Source organism: Brachyistius frenatus, unplaced genomic scaffold (genome assembly GCF_029030835.1).
Source record: "Brachyistius frenatus isolate BFR_SWC_R1_liver_20210118 unplaced genomic scaffold, ASM2903083v1 Contig_13, whole genome shotgun sequence".
NCBI lineage: Eukaryota > Metazoa > Chordata > Actinopteri > Embiotocidae > Brachyistius > Brachyistius frenatus.
In genome coordinates this window covers 5,424,704-5,447,655 of record NW_027210612.1, presented here as the reverse complement: position 1 = coordinate 5,447,655, position 22,952 = coordinate 5,424,704, and the positions used below count along the sequence as shown (strand labels likewise).

The window sequence follows — 22,952 nt, the reverse complement described above, 5'->3', positions numbered from 1 at the left end:
AAAATTTTCATACGGATTATCCCTCAACATAAAGGTCCACTGCATCCTGGTGGAAAATACTTATCCTAAAACGTGAAAAATGTGAATTCATAACTGAGACGTTAACTCCCCCCAGGTTGCGAAAACCCCCAAATTCCCCGAGACAATACTGAAGACATGACCTCATGTTTCCTCAAAAGTAATCGCAGCTCTACTAGATCCTAAAATGACTCCAATATTATTGACAGAACTTTCAGTGTTGCAGTCTTTTTCTTTCTTCTATTAAGATTGACATGACCAATTTGTACATATCTGTAAAGTCTAGCTACCATCTTTGACATGTTTATGTTAACAGGAACCGTAGCACCTCTTAGTGCAACACTAGTCAGTCTGCCACCACAGAATCATGATGTACCTATTAGCACAAAACACACCCAGGAAGGAAGTTGACCTTATTAAAATAAAAAGGTGCTCAGCTTTAAGCTTTTTAAAAAAGCCTTTTGGCCACAGAAGTAAATATTCACGATCAAAGTCAGAAGTGAAAGGCAGCATTTCTTATCTGAAACCAATCAGTGGGGCAGCAGGAGCAAAGTGATGCAACACCATCTCCTGGAAATGATGTTTATATCAACAACTAATCAGCAGCAGCAGATCCAAATACATATTCTGTTGACATAATGAGGAAATGCTGCTGATTGACGTGTCTGAAATTGCTAAAATGTTGATACTGAATGAACCAGGAATTATTTGTTTGCTGCCTAAATATCTGATCTTCTATCTGGCTGGCACCGGTGTAAATATTTTTTCTTGGGCCTGTTATCTCGCCCCAAACACGAGCACACATGCGCGTACGCACAAACATGCAAACATGGAGCCCATGCTTCTGACTTCTTGTCCATTGGAAGAAGAGAAGTCACTGTGCCAACGCAAGTTATTACAAATGACAAGGTATTACAAAACACAAGGTTTTTGTTGAATTTAATAACAAACAGGATTCAGGATCTGAACCCTGGTGCCAACAACGACAGTGTGACACATTAATGCAGCACTTCAATCATGAAGAGGTCAAAACTGCAGCAACACTCATTTTATCAAGGCTTTTTCTCCTTCTGTGCACTTCAGATGAAGTTAGCCAAAAATACCCACTCTGCTTTAGAACATAATCCAACCAGAAATTAAAATTTTCATTACAACATAATGAGGAAAACAATTTAGTGACTGGATTGAGTTTGTCAAATCACTGCTGAGTGAGATTTAAATTCTTCCTCCTGTAAAGCAGCCACAAAGCCCTCTCCAATTTAACAGCTAAATCACTGATGCAATTAGCTGATGTGTTTTATTATGTGGACATTATGGATTAAAGCAACTGTTAAAAACAAAATTACAACAATGACTTTGAGTACTAGTAATGCTAGTGTTGCGAAGTTTTACTCCAAACCGGCCTCCAGCACGTTCAGTAAATGATCTTTGCCCATTTTGTGCCTCTCTGAAACAGTAATGAGAGAAGCAGGGACATTATCTTGATTAAAATCAATCCCTATTGGATTACACCGTGTGCTACAGTCCCTCGCTTGGCTCCACTCATTAGAGTGCAGCATAGAAAACAGAAATCAGAAGTGAGAAGTCTCATCAAAGTGGTACATGTGCATGCAGAGGCCACTTGACAGATAATCCCTGGACTCCGCCTTTACTGTCATTAAATCTCACTCAGACAACGTGTTTCTGTCATGGCGTTTTTACAGGTTTTGCGTGACTATTACTGTATTGTTGGTTGTTTCACTGAATAGTGCAGTATATTAACGACACACTGAGATGAAGGTATTTTAAAATCATTTTCACTTTCCTTGGGTCTGAATGAGAAACGAAACAACAAAAAACATCAATCTTAATTAAGAATGGGAAAAAAAAAAAGTACCAAGAAAAGAAGGAAGGAGAGGAACAAGAAAAAAAGGGAATGAAGGTGGTAGGAGGAAAGAAGGAATGAAGGAAAGAAGAGGATGGGCAAAGATGAGCAAAAAGAGAAAAGTACAAGAGAGGAGAAAAAGGAAGAAAAGGTGGGAAAAAAACATGAAAGGAAGCAAATAAGGGACAAAAGAAAGGAAGAAGGGTGAACAAAAGCAATGAGGAGGAGAGCAAGCAAGGAATGGATGATAGGAAAGAAGTGGAGAAGAGAAAAAGAAGGAAAGAATGAAGGAATGGAGATAGAAGAGAAAAAAAGGGAGGTGAAAGAACAGAAAAGAAGCAATGAAGAAAGGAAAGAAGCAAGAAAGGATGAAAAGAGATGCAAAGAAGGATAGAAAGTACGGAAAGATAAGAAGAAGAAAGTAAGTAAAAGAAAGAAAAGAAGACGGGATGGAAGAAAAGAAAGATGAAGCAAAGAGGAAGAAAGAATGAATGGAATGAACAAAGATGAAGGAAAACAGAGAATGGAAGTGGGAGGAAGGAAGCAAGGATGGAAGCAAGGGAGGAGGTAGAGTAGCACGGATAGGGAAGGAAAGAATAAAGGAGTAAACACATGTGAGCAAAACGAGGGAAGGAAGGAGAGAAGAAAGAAAGGACTGAAGGGTGGAAGGAAGAAAGGAAGCAAACTGATTCATTTTCACGCCGTCGCTTCTGTCCCGTGCAGGCTCGCTGTGCCGCGCGAGGGTCGTCAGTAAAGTCGCGCAGGCTGCCGTCCACCCTCACCACATATACACCACATATACACCACGCCGCATTCTTCAACACACTGAGGTTCAACGTGACCGGCGGTCCGTCCCGCGCCTGTAAAACGCAGCGCTTCTCCGAGCCAATCGAGAGACAAGCACCCAGCGGGGCGACGCAGACACCGAGTCCGCCAACAGACACCTGAGAGGTGACAAAACGCGCGCAGCACCGACCGCTGATACCAAGAGAGGACCATGGAGAGCGCCATCAACGGCTCGGACCCGGAGTACCGGAGCGAGCTCCCCTTGTTTAACAACAGCTTCTGTCGAAACTTCACCGACAGCACGAGCTTCCCACTGGCGCCGTGCGAAGAGGACCGCGTCCGGACCGGCAGCCCGGACGACGACACCAACCCGGTTATCATAGCGATTGTTATCACCGCTCTCTACTCCATAGTGTGCGTGGTGGGGCTGGTTGGAAACGTGCTGGTCATGTATATCATCGTCAGGTAAGACAGAGAAAAAAAAAAAAAAAAAAACCTCGCCAAAACACTGACATGAGTGGTGTTCTCAGCCTGACACGTAAATTAGGCCGTTTACACTTTATAAACAAACTAGTGTTCTTTTCTCTCGACTTCTAACCTGTTGCTGTATTGGACATGTTGGACGTAGAGGTGTGTGTTTAAGCGTGTGTGTTTTGTGTGCCCATGTGAATGCACTGTTGACAGCGCTTCCAGCACAGCTGCCGTTCGTGCGTAAAATAACTCCAACCCGGGGGGAGGGGGGACGGGGGACAAATTGCTCCAGTGCGCAGAACGCATGCAGAGCGATGGGGCGCAGGGAAGAAAAGCTGCTGCACAAAAATACCTCTTTTCACTGTCAAACAAAAACAGCCAATATCTCTTCCATCTGCCTGTTTTCCCCCACACCATCCTGTACCAAAAGTGAAAAATCACGCTGATGCAGCCATTTTCCTCCCATGTGAGTGCTGAACAAAAACAATATGCACCACGAAGCGCGTTAGATGCAGCTGTCTTCATTTGCACAGTGGGTTCAGTGTTGTCATGCAAATTAGATGAGTCCATAAATGTTCTAAAATGCTGTTAAAACAAACAACTGGCAGACAGCCGATAAGTGCTGGAAGTTGCTCTCAGATGAGACGATTTGTGACTCTTCGGGCTGTAAAACAAAAAACAATTTTTTTTTAAAAGGGACAAACTCTTCCAACATGTCCTCCATGGCTTCCTCCTACTAAATCTAGGCCAAATAAACGCCACTTAGTTCACATCTCATTAATTAGAATTTGAAACTTTTTCAAACAAATGTCACACTTTCAAGATCCCCATCACACAGGAAGCTTTTATCCTCTTTAATCACCTGTCACAAGGAGTAAAGGGTAATAATACATGATGAGTGGTAGATAGGCCAAAATGAGAAAATGTCAAGGCCACTTCCTCTTTGTACAGACGAGGTGAGACTTCTGATTTCTTTGTCCGTTCACACTGTAAATAAGCTTATGTCAACTTATTTGGGTGAGGCTTCTAGCAGGCAGAAATAACTCAGTATTAAATGTCTACTGAGTCTCACACAAGCTGGACATTTCCTGTTTTCACACACTAATGCAATAAACAAATCAAATTGATAATCATTGAGGGAATCGAGCAGAATCCACTTTCATGGCAAGCTGCAGTACATTTACATAAAAAAAAATGTAAAATTTTTTTTTTTTAAATCATCCACTGTGTTAATTGCAGTATATCTGCTCAGTGAGGTGGATTAGATTGTGAAAAGCAGGGTTTTGCTGGTCTTTAATTAAACATGAATACCTGACATTTGTAATTAAATGCCCCCTAGCTGATGCTACGTCAGTCCAGATGAAGGTCCTTGAGATTATAAAAGCCACTATTTTTGTGGAGAGGATTGAAAGGTGGAGCAGGAAAATAAGGGGCAAAACAAGTGCACTTGAAAAAGAGCTGGGCATGAGTGGAAGTGCTGAGGAGAGGAAGATTGATGGAGAAAGCTTGTGTGTGAGGAGCACAGCGATAAAGGTGAGGTCGGTCAGCCTTCATTCTTTCCACCAGGTGATTAACCACTTTATTGCTCCGATAGTCAGTAAGTAGTGGCGGAGCGGTGGCTCTGCTGGGCTGAACTCGTCAGGTGACAGGTGCTTCAATAGCTTGGAAATTGCAATCCCACCCCTTTATAGGAGAGTTTCAGTGTGGGTGTCTATTATAGCGTGATTAGTTTGTTACACCTTCGCCTCTCCTCACTTGTCCACAGTTTTAGTGCAGATGAATGCTTACTTGCCAGACTGCACACATCAATCCACTTTCATGTCAATCTGAGTGCATCCTGAAATGCATCTGTTTCGGTAAAGAATCTACTGCATGCTGAATGCTTTCTAACCCAAATTACTTGCGGCAGATCTGCTCCCTGGTGACTCCATAGCAACAAAATGAACAAAGAGACAGCATCTTTCCAAAAATAAGTGATGCACCAGTATTGTTTTAATGAGGAGATATATGCCTGCACCTGTCTGTGTTTAAGATGTACGAGTTGATGAACTGGCTCGCATTGTGTATTTTTAAGTGGTTTGTCAGCAAAGGACATGATAGATGGTGAAGGGCATTACTTGAACTTTTACCCTTGTCATCATTTATGTTTGAACACATTTAGGATGACCCTCCCATTCCTTTGCCTTCTGCCAACCGTAATGAAAGGGGTATCAGCACTGATCCTGACATAGAACCGGGAGTCGGTGCAGCTGTTTTTGTAACCAAGAAACGTTTTGTCAGAATTTTGTCTGTGAATTTTTCAGCTAGAGACTTCAAGAGATTTGCGAGGAAAGTTAAGGATTTGTCTCATTCCTCTGAAAAGCAAAATCCATCAGGGTCATCCGTCTCTTTGTCTTTCTCTCTGTCTCCTACCTGTCTCTTGGTCTTTCCTCTCCGTTTGCTGACTGAGAGTGAACTGTCATTTAGCCAATGACACACCGTGGATATTTACTGGTTAATGGAGATGCAGTCTTGAAGCCTCTCTCCTCCGTTTTATAGTCATGGCCTTGAACGCGGTGTGGCTCGATTAAATAGCGACAGCAGTTGGATGAGAGATGGTTTATCTCCCTTACAGTCGGGTAATGATGACCTCAAAGCCATAAAACATTTCTCTCTCTCTCTCTCTGCCCTTTTGATACCTCTCTTTGTGCCCCTCCGCAAAACTCTGCAAACATCCGCAAACTTCTTGTGAGCAAACAAACATGACCAGAGAACTGCACGTTCAATTGGAAAAATCAATCCCAGTTGAACAGAAACCGCAGGGCTCCACGAGCGAATCGCCATCAGTTCAGAGTACTTCCTGTTACCATGGAAACACTGGGAGGTGTTTGGAGCTTGATGACTGCGAAGGGACTCCACCACCTCCCCAAACCCCTGCCTTTCCCATCCTATTTCCCATCCTACTCTTACCCCTCCTTTGTACTACATGTACCTGTGCAACACGCGTGTTGTATAATTCTGCAGCTTAAATTGTTTATGACTCTGCTCTCTGAAAGTCAAAGTAACTTCTAACCATCCCCGTTGTTCATATGAGAGTTTGAACCCAGTCACATGAAATTCGAAGTTACGACGACAATCTGGTTCAAAAGACTAATAGTTTAGATCCACGCTAATGCACATAAATAACTTTTAGTCACCTGGCAGCCAGGTTAATGCTCAGCAACGACCTCGACAGCTCAAAGCATTTCTTAAAACAATTTCCAATGAATGTTTTTTTTCGTTTTTTCAGTGCAAGCGACAGGGCTAGAAAAATCCTCATTTCATGTATAACTTACTTGTAAAGGTCCTTTAAAGTTAATGTGACTTTTCAGTGGGTTAGACAATCAAGTGGGTGTCTTTTTAGTAGCAAATTTCCTCTTTATGTGTTATCATCCCCCAGGAGGCAAACACTGCAGGGGAGACGCACACTAAAACGACTGTAACTTTTGAAGATTAACACCTGATTGGTTTATTTCAGACAGACTGCAGAAGCCTCATATTAAACTTCGCAATGCATGATGGCACATTAGTACATTGGGATGATTTCTTAAATGAACAGGTGGAATAATTAAAGCAAACAATCAGCTTTTACTGTGACATGGGCCAGTCCGTTTTAAGATAGACCTGGAAAATGTGAGCCTCTCCTTTAAAACCTTATGCAGAACAAAAATTTTGCATTTTTGGAGTTAGTCGTGCTCTGTAATTTTCCACACTGGTGTTGTTGCCTTGACTTTGATGCCAGTTCCTGATCAATACCTATTTTGTGAGTGTAAGCCGGGTTGTTTTCTGTGGCTACAATTTACACGTTCCCTAAACTCTTTACATGCAAGTTACAGCAAAACACAACAATTTACAGATGTCATGTGTTCAAGTTCTCGCTAGATGCTACAATTTAACAATGTTCCCTAAACATCTCATGCTATTTGTAGAAGCGAACTGTCAGGATGCACACAGAGACGCCTTAAGTCACTGCAGCACAGACATATGGCCAAAAATCTATTTCAGTCAGTGCCATAAAAGTATCAGAGTTTAGGACCCAAAACTAGGAAGTACTGCAATTAAATGCTTAAAATTGTTTTACAGATGACAGTAAACAACTGCAATTAACAGGAGCTCGGTTGTGTGGGATAAAAGAGAATGACTTCTCCCTCATTAACACAAATTAGTCACTGGGTTCACAATGCAAAAAAAAAACAAAACAAAAAAAGAAGTGTCCCCCAGCATCACTGACTTTCCTCTCTTGAACTCCCCTCTCTGTGTGTGTAGGTCTTTGGCTGCCCATATAGCTTTCATGTGAATTCATGAACATCCTCATGCATTATAAATGTGAGTTCTGCTTATGTGGGCGTTCACACGTAGACAGTGATGGAGGCATCCAGGAGGAGAGTTCAGAATATGCAGTCTTTTTTCAGGCGTACGCAAAAGAAGGTAGACCGACTGAAACAAGAGCAGACGTTTGCGTATCAACTCCTCTCCGAGTTGCATGCAGCACACCTTACTGGGGGCACGTACAACTCTTACTTCCTCACAGCCGACATCTGAGACACGATGCTCTGACCTCACTTTTGTAACAGCTGCGCAGCACGAGACATTCAGCCATTGTGTACCCTGGACTCGATCACCAGCGGACAGCTTGATAATTACCGCTCGCACGTCAATTTTATACGCCAATTACCGTGTTTGCTTTAAAGTACTGACAAGCCCACCTGGAATAAAATGCGACAAATGTAATCAGGGACTAAAGTCAGACCTCGGCAACAATAAAAACCATCAGCTGCTAATGAAGATTCATTATTTGACTGGTGCGTTTACCCGAAGCTGCCTGAGTTTCAGCGATCGTAATTATTATCAGTTTGGTAGTTTGACAGCACACTGTGAGACTCGGAGAAAAGGGAACTCTGCATGCTGCTCTTACCAAATTTGCGTATCTGCTCACAACGGGGTGGTACGGAGTGTAATGTCTTACTAAGGAGACAATTATGTGTAACGAGTGCAGAGAGCTAATTAGACTTGCCCTTCTTACATGTGTGTGTCTGTGAGTAATGAGCCCCGTAACACCACTGGACACTGCTGGGGAATTAAAGTGCTTGTCAGTCTGGTTTGAAAAGACAGGAAGACAACAAAGACAGACAGACAAAGACATTAAGGGAAAGTTTAACTAGGATGTGCCGACAAAAGGGACCTCAGGGGGAAAAAAATAAATAAATAAAAAGGTAATTTTTGGAGGACTGTTGCTGTCATTGTTGCTGTACGAACTGAAAAAAGGGAGCACCAGTACAGACCAACGATTAACGACGAGATGGTTTGAAACTTGCAACAACTTCTGCAACATTCTGAAACCAGCGGTTTACACCAACGCATCCGAGATGAGTACTTTCGTTTCAACGGCCAAGCTTTTCAGGCTTTCCAGTAGCTGGATATAATTTTAAAAACATTGATGAATATAGTGACAGTGAGTTACAACAGTTTGCTTTGTTGTTGTTTTTTGTGACGAAACAGTGAAAACATAATTTTTTTTTAATAAAATAAAGGAGAGGGTAGAAAATTTGAAGCCATTCACGGGTGTCTAAGCGGAGGTAGCTAATGCAAATCCATACCGTTTTGTCCATTTCTCTCATCTTTTTCTGGAGCCGTTTCGTCATTTCGAGAAGGTGGTGTCTCTTTTCCAATGAGCAGAAAAAACACAAACTATCATGCCTTACATTTTTAAAACTGCGAATGGACGACAAGTGACAACATCAGCCAGCCTTAGTCTGGCCACTGCTGCAACTTTACCCTGCAACGTTTTATCTCCCCACGGGTCTCTGGTCTGAACTGGGCTTTAGAAGGAGAGCAAAGAAATGATGATCAATTAAACACAAGACAGATTAAATCCTTTTTTTTTTTTTTTTTTTTTTAATCGCTGATTGATGGGAGCTCTTGGCTCTTTTATCCATCTGTCATTTCCAAAGTGACTCACTCACTCACCCAGATTGTGGTGCAGTGTCTTTCTGTCTTTTCTTCATCAAAGCTGACATTTCAAGTATCAGCAGCTTTTGTTCTTCTGTAGGTGTTTTTGTTCTTAATTATCAAAAGCGTGATTTTTTTCACAAGAATACTTTATTGTCGTAAAGTCCCAAAGATGAGCAAACACAACATACGAAAAAGGTCAACCGATAACCTCATGCATAGAGAAATTCATTACAGTTTGACAGCCGCCAAACCTTTCCATTGCTGTGCGCAACAGTTGCACTTCCTGACATGGTTCGGGGGCACAAAGAGATCCTTTCGAAAAATGTCTTTTGCACATTAAAAACAGTGTTCCTAAGCAACAAACTGCAGATCTGGATTTGAACCTTGGTTGGTTCTCTATTTCCATTCGTCATATTTGCGGAGATGGAAAACCATTAGGGGAATAAATCAGTGAAGTGGACAGAGATGGTCTAACCCACATACAGAACACATTGCAGTGGTTTGTTGAATACATGCAATGTGTTCGATTTGTCATTGCAATTTAGAGGTTTTTCGAAATGTTTTGCAAACTAAATTTGAGCTTCTCTTCAACTGGGCCAACTTTCAATTGAAGTAGTTTTCATTGCAAGATGGACAATTGAGTAATAAAATACTCATTTATAGGTGCACATTCTTTGAAAGTTTTTATTTTTTAACGTAAATCCTACGAATAGTTGTCAAAATATTAACATCCCATAGCAATTTGCATATCAACCACAATTTCAGCTTTCTTAATTGTCTATATTCCATGATTTTGACAGTTACATCCAAATCTCTCGTGACTGCTGTCACTTCCTACAGATTCTTTCATCCGTGGTTGAAATGAATGTGACAATCAGCTCTCAGGGACATGAAGCTTCTGCCCTCAAAGTCGGATGAAAATACGTGTGCTACTAAAACACACTGCTGAGTTTCTATCCCCACTAGGGTCCATCTTTGTGTGTTCATGGATATTGATCTCCTTCCATCGCTCTCAGTCCGGCCTACCAGGAACATTCCAATGCAGAATGTCACCTCTCGCCGCTGATGGAAGCTTTTATCACATTTTTCCATCACCGAGCACATGATTGGTCATGCAGAGGCGGGAGAGAGGAGGAAATATTCTCATCAACTTGGTGTGTGTTTGCTTTGGTAAGGCAACAATTTATGCGCTATACATCATAAAAAAGGGAAAGGCAGAATTAAACCTTCCGAAAGATTAAAAGCAACCTCATTGCTCGTTCTCGCCGTCCCTCTACTGGTTTCCCACTGCCTACACTGGCAAGGGAGGTATGTTAGATGTAGCCAGAAACACCAGCTGTGTGGGACTAAGACGAGGTACGAGTTTATTAACTAAGCTGGGAATGCATTTGAATTACTGATTTAAATGTTAACTGGGCTGGGCAGCATTTTAACACATTGAGAGAAATGTTTTAAAAAAAAAACGCAGACAAACCTTTAGGCCATTACACACCGCGGGCCAGGAGGAATAAACCCCAAAATGCAAAACACTCACCTGCAAATATTTTCCATCAAAACTATTCATACCGGAAGCAAAGCGAAATCATGTCAGATGTTCAAAAAAAGGTTTGAATAGATTCTCATCAGCTTCTCGTTTCCAAAAATGATGGTTTCAACATCATCCAGTTTGAAGATTTTGTCCTGCTCCTCCTCATTTGGTTTGTTAACCAAACCTGCTGTGACACTGTTTCCCACTCACGACCAACTCTACTACCTCCAAAAGTAAAGTACATAAACTGCTAACTTTTTCGACAGGTAATATCCGCGCTCTTTGTGAAAGTACTCGTGACAACAAAAACGGTTCGAAAAAATATTTGGACGCCTGTAAATACCTTTAAAGGAAGGTTTTAGCTCATAGACAGCAATATTCAATTGAATCAGATAGAATTCAATACAGTGGGAAATAGACAGAAATGCCTTAATTGGGTTGTTTTTGTCCTTGAAAAATCATACCGAGCCTCTGCAAAGAGTATAAACAGGGTTTTTACTTGAGTGGGGTCTTGTGTGTTTGCATCACCTCGACCTTTAACCTGAGGAGCACATCTGTCACAACACTGTCCATCTGTCTCACTGAGCGGTAGTCTTATGGATTTACAATCCCTTCTGTTTCTCTGGCAGTTTTGTGTGTGTGCATGTGTGTTTACACATCTGTTTCTCAGTGTGTATGTGAGTCACAGCAGATGCTCTGTGACAGCTCGGGAAATGTGTGTTGTCAAGACGAATACAGGCTCCTTCCGTCAATTTCAGAGACGACTGCTACGGTATACCGAGACACACATGCACAGAAAGCGTCTATGCAAACACACAATCCTCTGTACTTTTGATCAGTTAGGTTTATGAGTTTATTCAGCGGGTTTGTCTGTCTGCTCTCTGCGTTAATGTAATAACGCAAGTAAGTTAGCTTAAATAAAGGATTTAGGTCGAGACACTGCTGGTCAATTTGAGATATTGGGTTACTTTGTTTTGACAAGATCTCTTTCAGACTGGTGGAAATAAAACATTTAAAGTATACAGTTAGGTCTTTTTTGTAGTACATGTTGTGCAATTGGTTCTCTAGATTTCTTCTAAATTCACCAAAGTTCATTTTACAATACACATCTTTACAGGTCGTTTTTCCGGAGGCTCCAAGCTTTAAATCTTAATTGCAGTGGCACTTGCAAACTTTCTCGTTTTATGCACATTTATACCTTGAACGTTTTTCCGAGGGGTTTGTCTATATATCATCTTTGCCGGATTTCATTTTATTCGTAAAAACATGGCAAAATCTTTTCTATGGCTTTTTAAAGTATTTTCAGATTTATGGATTGATAAAGAGGCATATTCATAATCCCCTCTGTGAAAACCATTGACTTTAATGTGTCAACAAGGATTTTGAACCTGGCTTCATCCAGGGTTCAGATTTCTACTTTGGAAATGTATGCAAATTAGCAAATATTTCATAAGACAATAAATATATTACACATTCAAATCTAACATTTCAGAAAACTTGCACTGCCTTGAATAATTGTCTTAATACAAGTAATGAGTTGAGGAAGTTTAATGATCATATCTATTACTTAAAATGTGTGCTTGTTGTGTCTTGCTTAATAAAGAGGAGTGAAGTTTCCATACTAATGTAAGATTAAAGCAACCGGTGCATCATGTTGTCACTTTTTGCTCCTAAAACACACTTTACATGTTACCTTAGTATTTTAGGCTGAGAGAATGATGCATAAGCTCCACACCCTCCTATTTTGGCTCCACTCCACCCAGCCCTAATCCACATATGGCTGGTGCTTGACATCACTGTCACTGTTTGCACACATGGCCCGCTGCTTTGTGCTCTCCTTTTTGATTGCTCTGCAGAAACAGACTGTGATGAAGTTATCAATCTTTAAATGACGCCTTTTTCTCATTGTGACGCACTACAAATTTCCTCACCCATCGAGAGTTTCTATGACAACACAGTTTTTAAGGATAAAAAGGTGCATGAGTTTAATGAAGTGGTCAGATCAGACATGGTGCGGCATGGAAAACCCATGAATCTTTCTCTGCATGACTGTGTTGAATCCCACGTTTCTAAAACTGGATTCCAGACTGTGATGAGAGCCCATTATCAGCTACTCAACATTGTGCCTCGAGAACGCTTCCTGCCTGTTCCCAATTACTGCGTGCTTTTATTCCTTTCTTGGATTTTTGTTTCATTCAAGACTATTGACGACTGTCCAATTGTTGCACAGCAGTTAATTAAAAAAAAGAATAAAAGCATCCTCTTGACCCGCCTAAGCTTCTGCTAGAAGTTAAATATTAAGCCGTATACACACTGGTTGTACAGATGGAAAGGAAACCAGAAGAATTATCCTGCAGAAGAAATGTAAAAGTTCTTCGGATGATTTTTCTAATACTTTTTCTTACTTTGATCATATCTATCTTCCCTGTCAGTAACATCAGTGTGTTCCTGCCACCTGCATCATCTGACCTCCTGCACAACTGCTGCTCATTCCCTCATTACTGCTCTAGTATACATGTACCAACCTTTTCATGCCTGTCAGATGCCAGACCGTCTTGGTACTGATAGTTCTAGCGCTCTATCTTTTTTCTGACCTTTCTTGAACCTGATTTTTGCCCCTTGACTTTTGTTCTCCTTTTCCGTTTTGTCTGTAGCTGTCGATTGACCACCCGTCCCTGAAAGCTGTTTTAGTCAAGTAAAGAGCCGCTTTGACTTTTACCCATTCAAGTCTTGCTTTTGAGGTTTTTCTTAAATAGCATTACAGGGTGCCAGTAGCATCAATATTGGTATGAGAGACGACCTGTCTTGTACATAATAGTTAAAATCAATGTTGTTGGCTTGTGGACATGTTCAAGTAGACAATAATTCAACTAGACAATAATACAACTAGGCTGAAACACACAAATCTCTGTTGAAAAATTGTTTGGATTAGGTGTAACATGGCTTGACAAGGGAAAGATCATGGGTTGGGTTAAAATACGTTAAAGTTATAGAAACAACGTGTTTTGGATTCAAATGACAACTGTAGTGTCTTTAAATATAACTAAATCTGTGTTGAAGTTAAAGGTCTTTTGAACCATTTATCCATACTGGTGTCAATATATCCTAAGATTTATACATGCCAGGATTATTTTGGTTTGTCAGTTCCTAGTTAATAAACTGAAAGCTTTTTTTCTGGCTTTCAGTACTTGCTAGCCATTCACATCAATCCTGGTCAGAGAAGTTAAGCCAATGCAGAAGGAGCTTGAAGTGCAATACTACTGATGGCCACTAGGTGCTGGCTGCAAAAAAACTTTAAAAAAATAAAAAATAAAAATAAAACTATGCACTTGTGGCGACCAACAGTAATTTCAGATGTGTTTATGGACTTTATTTCCCAGTGAGCCAAACATTGTTGCTTCACAGTCAGTTTTGCCGCTTTACACACAAGTAATTTGAATACGGTGTTGCGTTAGCTCCGCCTACCCTCTCTGGTAGAACAACCACTGCCGGGTGAGAAGAAATGTGTCCGTCACTGTGCGCCGCTTGTGATTTTTCCCTGGAATGTCACCAGACACATGAGCCGTGTAATTCAGTAATACTGCAAAGACAAGAGCTTTCACCAGTGAGCCATAGGCTCAATCACTATTGTGTTACGTCATTCAATGATCGATTGTGACTTAACAGGACAACAAGACATTATTTAAATGAAGATTTTCTAGATTATTACTTTAAGTGTGTATTGGGATCTGTCTCTACTGTAGCGAGGTTCCTGCTCTGCCTGTCTAATGATTTCCATTTACTGAAATGATTTCCAAGAGAGTATAAAAAAAAAAATAATAATAATAATTTCAGTTTACTGCAATTCAGCTTCAACCACAAGGGAAATATGGTTTGCAAACAGGGTTAACGCTAATAGAGCATTAATTATCCACTGCCACGTAAACAGAAAGGCAATAGATAAATTGCCTCTACCAGTTAAAGCCTGATATATATTTCAGTGTTTTCCGACACAAGGCTGCGACATGGAACAAATATATTTATACTGTATTATTTACATTTTCTCTCCTTTTCAATTCCATATCTAGTGTATCACTCTCAGGCTCTTCCATACCGCTCACTTAAGAGTGAGGGGATTTTTAACATCTACACATGCCTTGTGGTTGTTAAGATGAATAATTCAATGATAAAACACAGTATAGGTTTTGCAATCAAGAGTTGCAAGTTTTCTTTTTTTTAAAGCGTTCTATTACTTCACGTGCTACATAGAGCATAATTTACTTCATCTTTAATAAAATACCTTACAAGTCATTGCCACCTTTTTATAGCAGAATTAAATTAAACTTGAATAATCCTTTGTGGAGGCAAACTTTATGGAATACTGAAACTCTCAATCCCTGAAGTAATGTTAGCTCCAGAGACTTTGCAGTTTCACAAAGGACCACAGCTGTGACTCACATCAGATACTAATGACGACCCCATTAAATACACGCAAAACAAAAACAGAACAAATTTATTTTGTGCCGTCATGTGTTAACTCGAGGACGTGGCGGAAAAAAGACGCCTCACACAACATTATTTAAGACGGCAGATGGAAGCTAGCGAAATAAGCGGCTCTAGCAGTGGGCCTTGTCGGGTCGACCCCGAAACATACAAAATACAGCATGTTGAAATGAACATGTTTAATTAACTGATTCAGTCCCACAAATTCCGTCTGGTTACTTTCCAGATTTTCCAATGAACTATATCATGACACTGGATATACTCAATGGATTTCTTGGTAAACAGAATTTCTCCTGACACAAGACACATGCTAAAAGCATGGACAATTCTCAACATCCCATCACTGCTCGCCACAGAAACACATGCCCAGCAGTGAGCCATGCACACAGTTACACCCTGAGCATCCCCATCCATCACGCTCCTCACAGTGTGCATCGACAGTGTTACTGGTCGGAGCCAGAGGCATACAGCTGTGTGTTCACATGAGCAGCCTCTGTTTCTGCAGCCGGGACTTAATGGTTTATCTGAAGCCAGCAGCAGCTCATCAATCAAACACGAGGCTGCAAACACACTGGCCTGCTTCTGCGACTAATGATGAATTATGTTTTGGTTAAAAGCCATCAAATGTAATCAGTTTCTGTTCCAAACTGTTGACCACAAGTGTGTGGGTTTGATTTTGACATTTGTCGAAATATGGGGACAAGACTGTCAATTCACGGCTGGCTTGCTCAAAATCAAAGCTAATACCGGTTCTTAGAGTGCAGCCTTAAATGTCTGCCAAGTTATTAGTCTCTTAATATCCGTTATCATTCCAAGATGATCAATTTGACACATCAATCACCAAAGCGGGCAACCAAAATTCTGAGGAAATGTTTACTTTAGAGCAAAGAACAGGGCATATAACCATAATGAATCTTTTTTCACTTGTAAATATTATAATACAATAAATAATTATTTTCTTATAATTTTTTCCTCATAGATTTAACACATTTTCAAAGGTTGGGGTGAGTTGAGGTTTATTTTTTGATCTATCAAGATGTAACCCTTCTGCGAATTATACAAGAGTGGAGGTGATATTGACTGTCTGATGTTGAAAACATTGAACAGCATCAGCTTGAAAAACACCAAATGTTCAACCAAAACTTCCAAACATAAATGCCAGGTGTCTGTCCTAGTTTGTAGATGACGCGGGTTTTCGCCAACAAAGAAATAAAAGGTTTCTCGTCGCTGCTGCATTAAAATTGAGATTTCTTTAATTGACACAGGAACATCAAAGCCTAAGAATGAATACAACAAACAGCAAGTTTAATGTTCTTATTTTGTCATGTTATGTTAATCGCGCCTGCTTTATGATTCTCGCTGGCCTGGTCACAGTTGTTGCCACAGTGAAACACGACACACACGCATGTGGCAACACAGTTAACAACTAATTTACATTCAGGACCATGTGAACGGCTCCACGCTGTGCACCATTTTCATGAACAGGGAACATGCTGTGAGGGCAGAATGCATTTTCAAGCGTTAACGTCAGTTACAGTCCATGTCAAAAGACACACTCAGTGTTTCTTTAATGAAAGCAGAAGGAAACGAGACTCAGACATGATCGGTAGCGAGGTATAATTGAGCCGGTGTTCATCCTTTGTTGTTGAACACCGGGGGTTAGCCTGATTCAGCACAATTATGCAGACAACACCTGCAACAATTACTGCCACCAATGGAGAGTCAGAGTATTTACACAAATTCATGCTTTGCACGTTTACATTGTTGGTTCCCTTCTTTTCCTTGTTTTTAGCCACATTATAGCAGTATAGCTCTAAAGAGATAGCAGCCACGGTGGGATGACTTTTCCGTGAAATTTGTACAGACATTACGGACAAAATCTAAATGTATAGCATGAAGGGTATCGTTCAAAAAGTTTTGATATCAGTGCCGATAGCTTGACTTTCATACCAGTTCCTGACTTTTACTCTTTTCGATTACTAATTTAATTAAATCCATTTTAAGAAAAAGAACATGACGTGTCACTTTCAAGTACAGATCTTTGGTTTTCATGCAGTTTAGAGGGGGAAAGTGTAAGTCTGGTTGTTTTCTGTAGCTACAATTAACAGATGTCCCCTAAACACCTCACATGCAGACTATTGGTAGATCATACAATTTACCGATGTCCCCTAAATGATTTGATCTACGTGGGCCCAAGTAAAGGCCATTTATGGTCAATTCAGTCACGCATTAACACTGATGAGATATACTCCTCTGTAAATGTAGCAAAAGTTATGCTTTTTAAAATTAAAATGTGAATTCAGTTATCAAAATTTGGGTTAGGTTATTCTTGAAGTTCAGTAGCCAGCTCAAACTGCCGGTGACATTTTAACATTACAAGGGCCCAAAACAGGAAACACTTCTTATTCAGAAGAATAGATCCATTAAATAGGTATTTCGTGTTTCTAAATTACAGTTTCAGGAACAAATGAGGCTCATTAGTAAGGCAGGCTGGAGGTTATTCTAATTTTCTTTTTATCAATTTGTCATGCTGTCATTAATCATTAAAACATTTTTTATTAAAGGGCCACATGAAGCTCTGCTCAATTTGTGTGTATCAAAATAACCAATTTTTAACTGCCAGCTGTTATAGAGCACTTTATGGAAAATTATGAAAATGAGGAAATTAATACAGTTTGACCACCTTGAAATGATTCAAATGTTTGAATAATGAATCCTAGAAGACGCCTTGTTTCTCTGTCAAGTGTGAGCAGGTGTGATGAGTTTGCATTTTATGAGAATTGTCTCGCAAATTTCCATTCATTATCAAATGTGTTTTTCTCATTTAAAAAGGAATAAGGATATTAAAGAAACAGGAGGGATGAGAGGGTGTCTGGACTTGATGGAAGGCTATGAATTATTCATTCTCACTGAAAGGACTGCTTTATATGATTTTAAGCTCAATTATGCACATCTGTCCGCTGCCTCTGTGATTTAGAGGTCCAGTAAGTTTCTGTTGATGAAGGTTGTTTATTCACAGAAGCTGCATAATGAAGGTTTACACTTGTCAGATAATTACTTCTGTCCGGTTTCTCTGTGGCTTCCTTATCACTGTCACTTCCTGTCAACAAGATGCTGAATATTTTCTGTAAACATTTTTACTTCTGTTTACTGAAATATAATGAAGAGTAATGAACATTAACCTTATCTTCTGTTTATGCGAGTTGTCAAAGTTATCTTGGAAAATGAGAAACCCTCTGTGGGAGATCTGTCTCCTCTTTATCAATGATACTTATCTATTATTGCTGCTGGTACGAAAATTATTAATTTTAAACTTTATCCAGTGATATTGTGTAATTTCCGCAGCAAATATAATTTTGTAACTCCGTGTTGCTAATTAATATAACAAGTCATTCAAGCACATCTGCTAAAAGTGTATTAAATTTGATGAAATCTCTGCGAGTGTGTCTCCCTGTATATTCTGCAAAAGTATGTATTCATTGAAATGTAATGCCAATTGAATGAATTTTTTAAATCCACACGATGAGGAAACATTTTAACAAACATATCTTCCAACACAACAAATTTCAAAACACTTTTTACCGATATCTGATCACAGCAATTTAAACATAATTAACAGTTTTTATGGTTATAGCAACTGAGTTTTACTTTTACTAAACAAAATACAGGCAGAAATTAACTGCATGTACCCCTTTAAATGTACCTGGCAAAAATAAATTAGTCCTACATAAAGGTAAATAGAAAGGATTGACAAAAGAGTGTTTTGTGTTTTAAATGGAAGAGAAATTGGGGAAGTCAGCAGCAAAACCATCAAAATACAGGCATGCTTGTTTATCTGTCAAATAACGAGGAAAAGAAGACTTTAGAATGAAAGGTTGAATTAATGGTTAGGTACACCCCTGATTTCTGCCAATCAACCAGTTCTTTGAAAAAGGTGACCGTCAGCTGTGCAGCGGCTTGGCAGCGCAGTATGTGACAAAGAGACAGATTGATAGTCAATCACACCTACAGGAACATGCGAGTTAAAAGCTAAAGCCGGTCCCTGTTTTTGAGTCATTATCGTGTTTTGATCCCTGAAGTAGCTAAAACATCACTCCACTTTTGGAGGCCATTGTTTTGTTATGAGCTGATGGCTGTTATTACACTCTCAGTGGAAAAGAGCAGATTAGAGTTCCACTTCACTGAACAAAGTACAGTCCCTCTCCGCTATTTTGTCAGCGTTAGCCTCGCATTTCTAAGTCTTGTCCTGGTTTTGATCGTTTGGGATACGTGTTTACATGGAATATGTAGTTATTCATATCCCAGTATACATGGTCATGTGTGAACAGTTGTGCGTCTGATTTCTCACCATCTCAGCCACTGTGATCCTAACCAGGAGAGAATAGTCCCAAACCTGGATCAGGTGTTTACATGTCACAGTATCCTGGTTTTATATTTATATTTATATTATCAAATTTCTCAAAACCAGAATGAGACCCTATCAAGGTCTCCGAAACCAGAATAAGATGTTTACATGTGCAACACAAGCAGATCAGCTCAAGCTTTCTACTCCACGGGGATTAATACAAACATCTGGGTAGCAAAAGCTGTTTTGTTTTTGAGATCCAAATTACAAATACTCAAAGCAATCTAGTCACTTTATGTAATAAAAAGTATATTGACTATAAACGGGTGATCAGTGTGACGAACCTCGAGGACAACGCATGAATTAAAACTGAAACCTCATTATTAAAAAAAATAAAAAATAAAAAAAAAAAAACATTCGGTTCATTTAGATGAGATGAGGCCTTTCACCGGCATATAATGCACATGGCTACGCCTCAGACACATACAGCACACAGGAGAAGCCCGAGCTATCATCCGCAAGTGGGCTCGTAGGGGTCACAATAACGGGATGTTGGAAATTACCTGAAGCTCCAGCACACCACTCAGAGTGCACTGCAGAGTGACAGCTTTTACTGCGGCGTACAGCGTCTCATCGGTCCCCGTGCAAATAAAGTCTGAAATAACAAACACACCGAGCTGTCAGTGTTAAAGGTAATCAGAATTTAATGAACTAACTGTCAGGTCTAGTTGCTAAGAGGATTTGGGATTATTGCGGAGAGTGCGAGAACAAAACAGACGTAAATTACCTCGATGGTGGACTGACGGCCGGGGTTTAATAAAGTGAAGGCCAGAGGGTGTAATGTCTTCATTGTCACTTTGTGTATTCAACTTAATTCAATAAGATCACAGCAGGGATGTGCATCTTTACGTGGAACAGTGTAGCGACGATACAATCCTAGTTGTGCTTTGGAGCTGAAGTTAAAGAGCAGTTGGACGTTTTGGGGAAACGTGTTTGTTCACTTTGTGAAAGGAAAGTTAGGCGGGGACGTTTCATGACTCTCATTGTCCGTCTGTTGCAGGCAGCAACAGATCTAGCGCAACTCTTCAGAGCTGAGAAACAGCCCAACAAATTTGATGCTCGTTACCTTTTAGCATTTTTGAAATGAAAAAGCGTAATGTTCCTTAATTGTTATTTTTATGCCAAGTTAAGCCAAGCTAAAACTTTAGGCCTGGTTTTCTGAAGTCTAGGGTTGACGTAAATTATTTAATGACCATTAATTAATTCTTTTTGGGCAATTATTGATCTTTTCTGTCATAACAAGTGGAGTTGTTGGCCTGAGCCTGTGCTTCGCTCCGCGTCTGCGGAGCTTCATGGGAACTGCAGGGGTGGCGACTCCCTGTGCGAAACACGTAGAGGACAAACAGAGGTCAGAGAACACGACCTTCAGTGAACCTCACTGTAGAATACAGACGCTTCCAGCCGCGCTAGTTGCTGGATAAACTGTAGACGTATGTCTGGCGGGTGCGCTGCCCATCTGTATGACGTCATTACTTCAGTAAGTCAGATTATTGCCATTATCACAATGTGATTTGTTTCTGTCTTATTGAAAAATACACCGGTTTTATTGTAAGCAATGTGATATGGCACATCCCTACTCGATAGCTTCATTATATGGGCTGATTATCTCTTTCCTCTATGATGCCACTCTGAGGAGCTCTGTAATAGCTAGCAGGTAAACAGGCCTCGTTGGGGAACACAACCGTAGGAACCCTTCTTATATGGAACATTACAGAAGACAAAAACAGCTCCAGTAAATGCCAGACTTCTCTTATAAAATGTTACAACGTGGTCTTAAACTGGTGTGGCTGAGCTTTTCCCATCATTATCGCTACATGTTAAACGTTTCCAATAAACACTGGATGCCATCGTGGGCATGTGGGTTATGAGATACCACGTAAATCATTTCAGATTTGTTTTTGACGGGATATAGCGTCACCCTTGCCTCATTGGGAGGACATCCAATATTTCTTTACTGACAAGAGCTCTAAACAGTCGAGCAGCTTCAGTCGTCTGCGTTCTGTCCTCTCCTCTCGCTGCTCACGGATCCAAACGATTTCATCTTGTTTTCTATAAACACTCCATAATCCTCCATTCTCTTTGAACTTCCTCTCCTCTTTGCTCAGTTTCCCACCATATTGATTGAAGGGACATTTGAAATACTATGAAAGAGACTGTCTTTAAAAATGCTTTGATCAATGACAAACCTACAAAGGAGCCGGTTTACTTAACCGTAATCTTCCTTTTTTTTTTTTCAGTCAATTTGGTGGAAATTAGGCTATTTGGGGTTTTCAATTTGGGGACTTTTAGGGGACGGCATGTCTTTTATGTAACGCTCCAAAAATGTCAATATGTCTATGCCCTAGTGGTTACTTTTGTTCCATCATATGAACACAAGATATTTAATAAAAATACAAGCACTTAATACATTTTTTTTCTGTAAGAAACTATTTACAGAATTTGTGATGATTTCCATTTCATCAAACATTCAGCGCACAATCCTCTGAACGGTCTGAGGGATTCTTGGGGTTTTACTCTTGTGCGCAGCTCCTTAACTTGAGCCACTCGAACCGATTCAACAAGAAGTCTGTTATCTTAAAATAGGCTGGTACACCTAAACCTTTTTACAAAACATTCCAGGGTACACTGTCCACATTTAGGACGTCACAAGAAGCGATACTTTGGTGCAGCTGTGGTAACAGGTTGTTTGTGTTTGAGGCCATGATCGTGGAAAAGTTGCAGATGACCAAAAGTTTCAAACAAACGGAGGATACAATTCAAATCTATCTAAGCACCTCACAAACAGGCATGCAGAGCTGTACAAGGAAATCAAGCTGAGCGTTTTAGATGTTAAATTTAAGTTAAGAACATGTCACAACGTTCGAAGCCTGAATGTTGCCTTTACTGTTCGTAAACTGTGACAGCTGTTTATGCAACGTTAGCTTGCTCAGGTTTGTTTGATATTAGGAGCAGCTACCGTACCGGCATTACCGTTCAGTTCTTTGTTTGTGCCTGGGTGTGGTGCATTTCTATGTAAACGTTAGGTGCCACTGCTCAACTTAAGGTTGACACTCGAAGGAGTCTTCTTATTTAATCAACCTGTTTGTCCTGACTGGTACCACAGTCCAAATGCTGCCACAAGTTCACAGACTTGTATTACATGGTATTGTTTGTTTTAAATGCTTGAAGGCTACATGCCACTCTTTTTATAAAGCTATTTTTTTATTTCCATTCTTTTTTCCTATTTCAGGCAGCTGGACTTTGCAGTACTGTAGAATTCTCCGCCAATAAATACAATAATTTTTTTCTTTAACTTAACTATTACTTGAAGGCTCCTTCATACTTATGTGCCTGGAATGTTCTTTCAAACTAAAGAGTTCACGTTGAAACTCACTCATTTCATTGGTTACGTTTTTTGCCGTGATACTAAAACTGGTATGGAGAGTCAT

The 22,952-nt window shown here is 40.2% G+C and overlaps 1 protein-coding gene across 1 annotated transcript in view; it reads left to right on the top strand.

Annotated features, from left to right (window-relative positions):
* The first annotated feature begins 2,346 nt into the window (after positions 1 to 2,346).
* The window catches only part of oprm1 (opioid receptor, mu 1), a 28,774-nt gene continuing 8,168 nt past the window's right edge, over positions 2,347 to 22,952 (top strand). Inside the window, exon 1 of the mRNA XM_069692918.1 lies at positions 2,347 to 3,133. Coding sequence (XP_069549019.1) covers positions 2,880 to 3,133 — 254 coding nt within the window. The 5' untranslated portion in view covers positions 2,347 to 2,879. The remainder of the gene's footprint in view (positions 3,134 to 22,952) is intronic.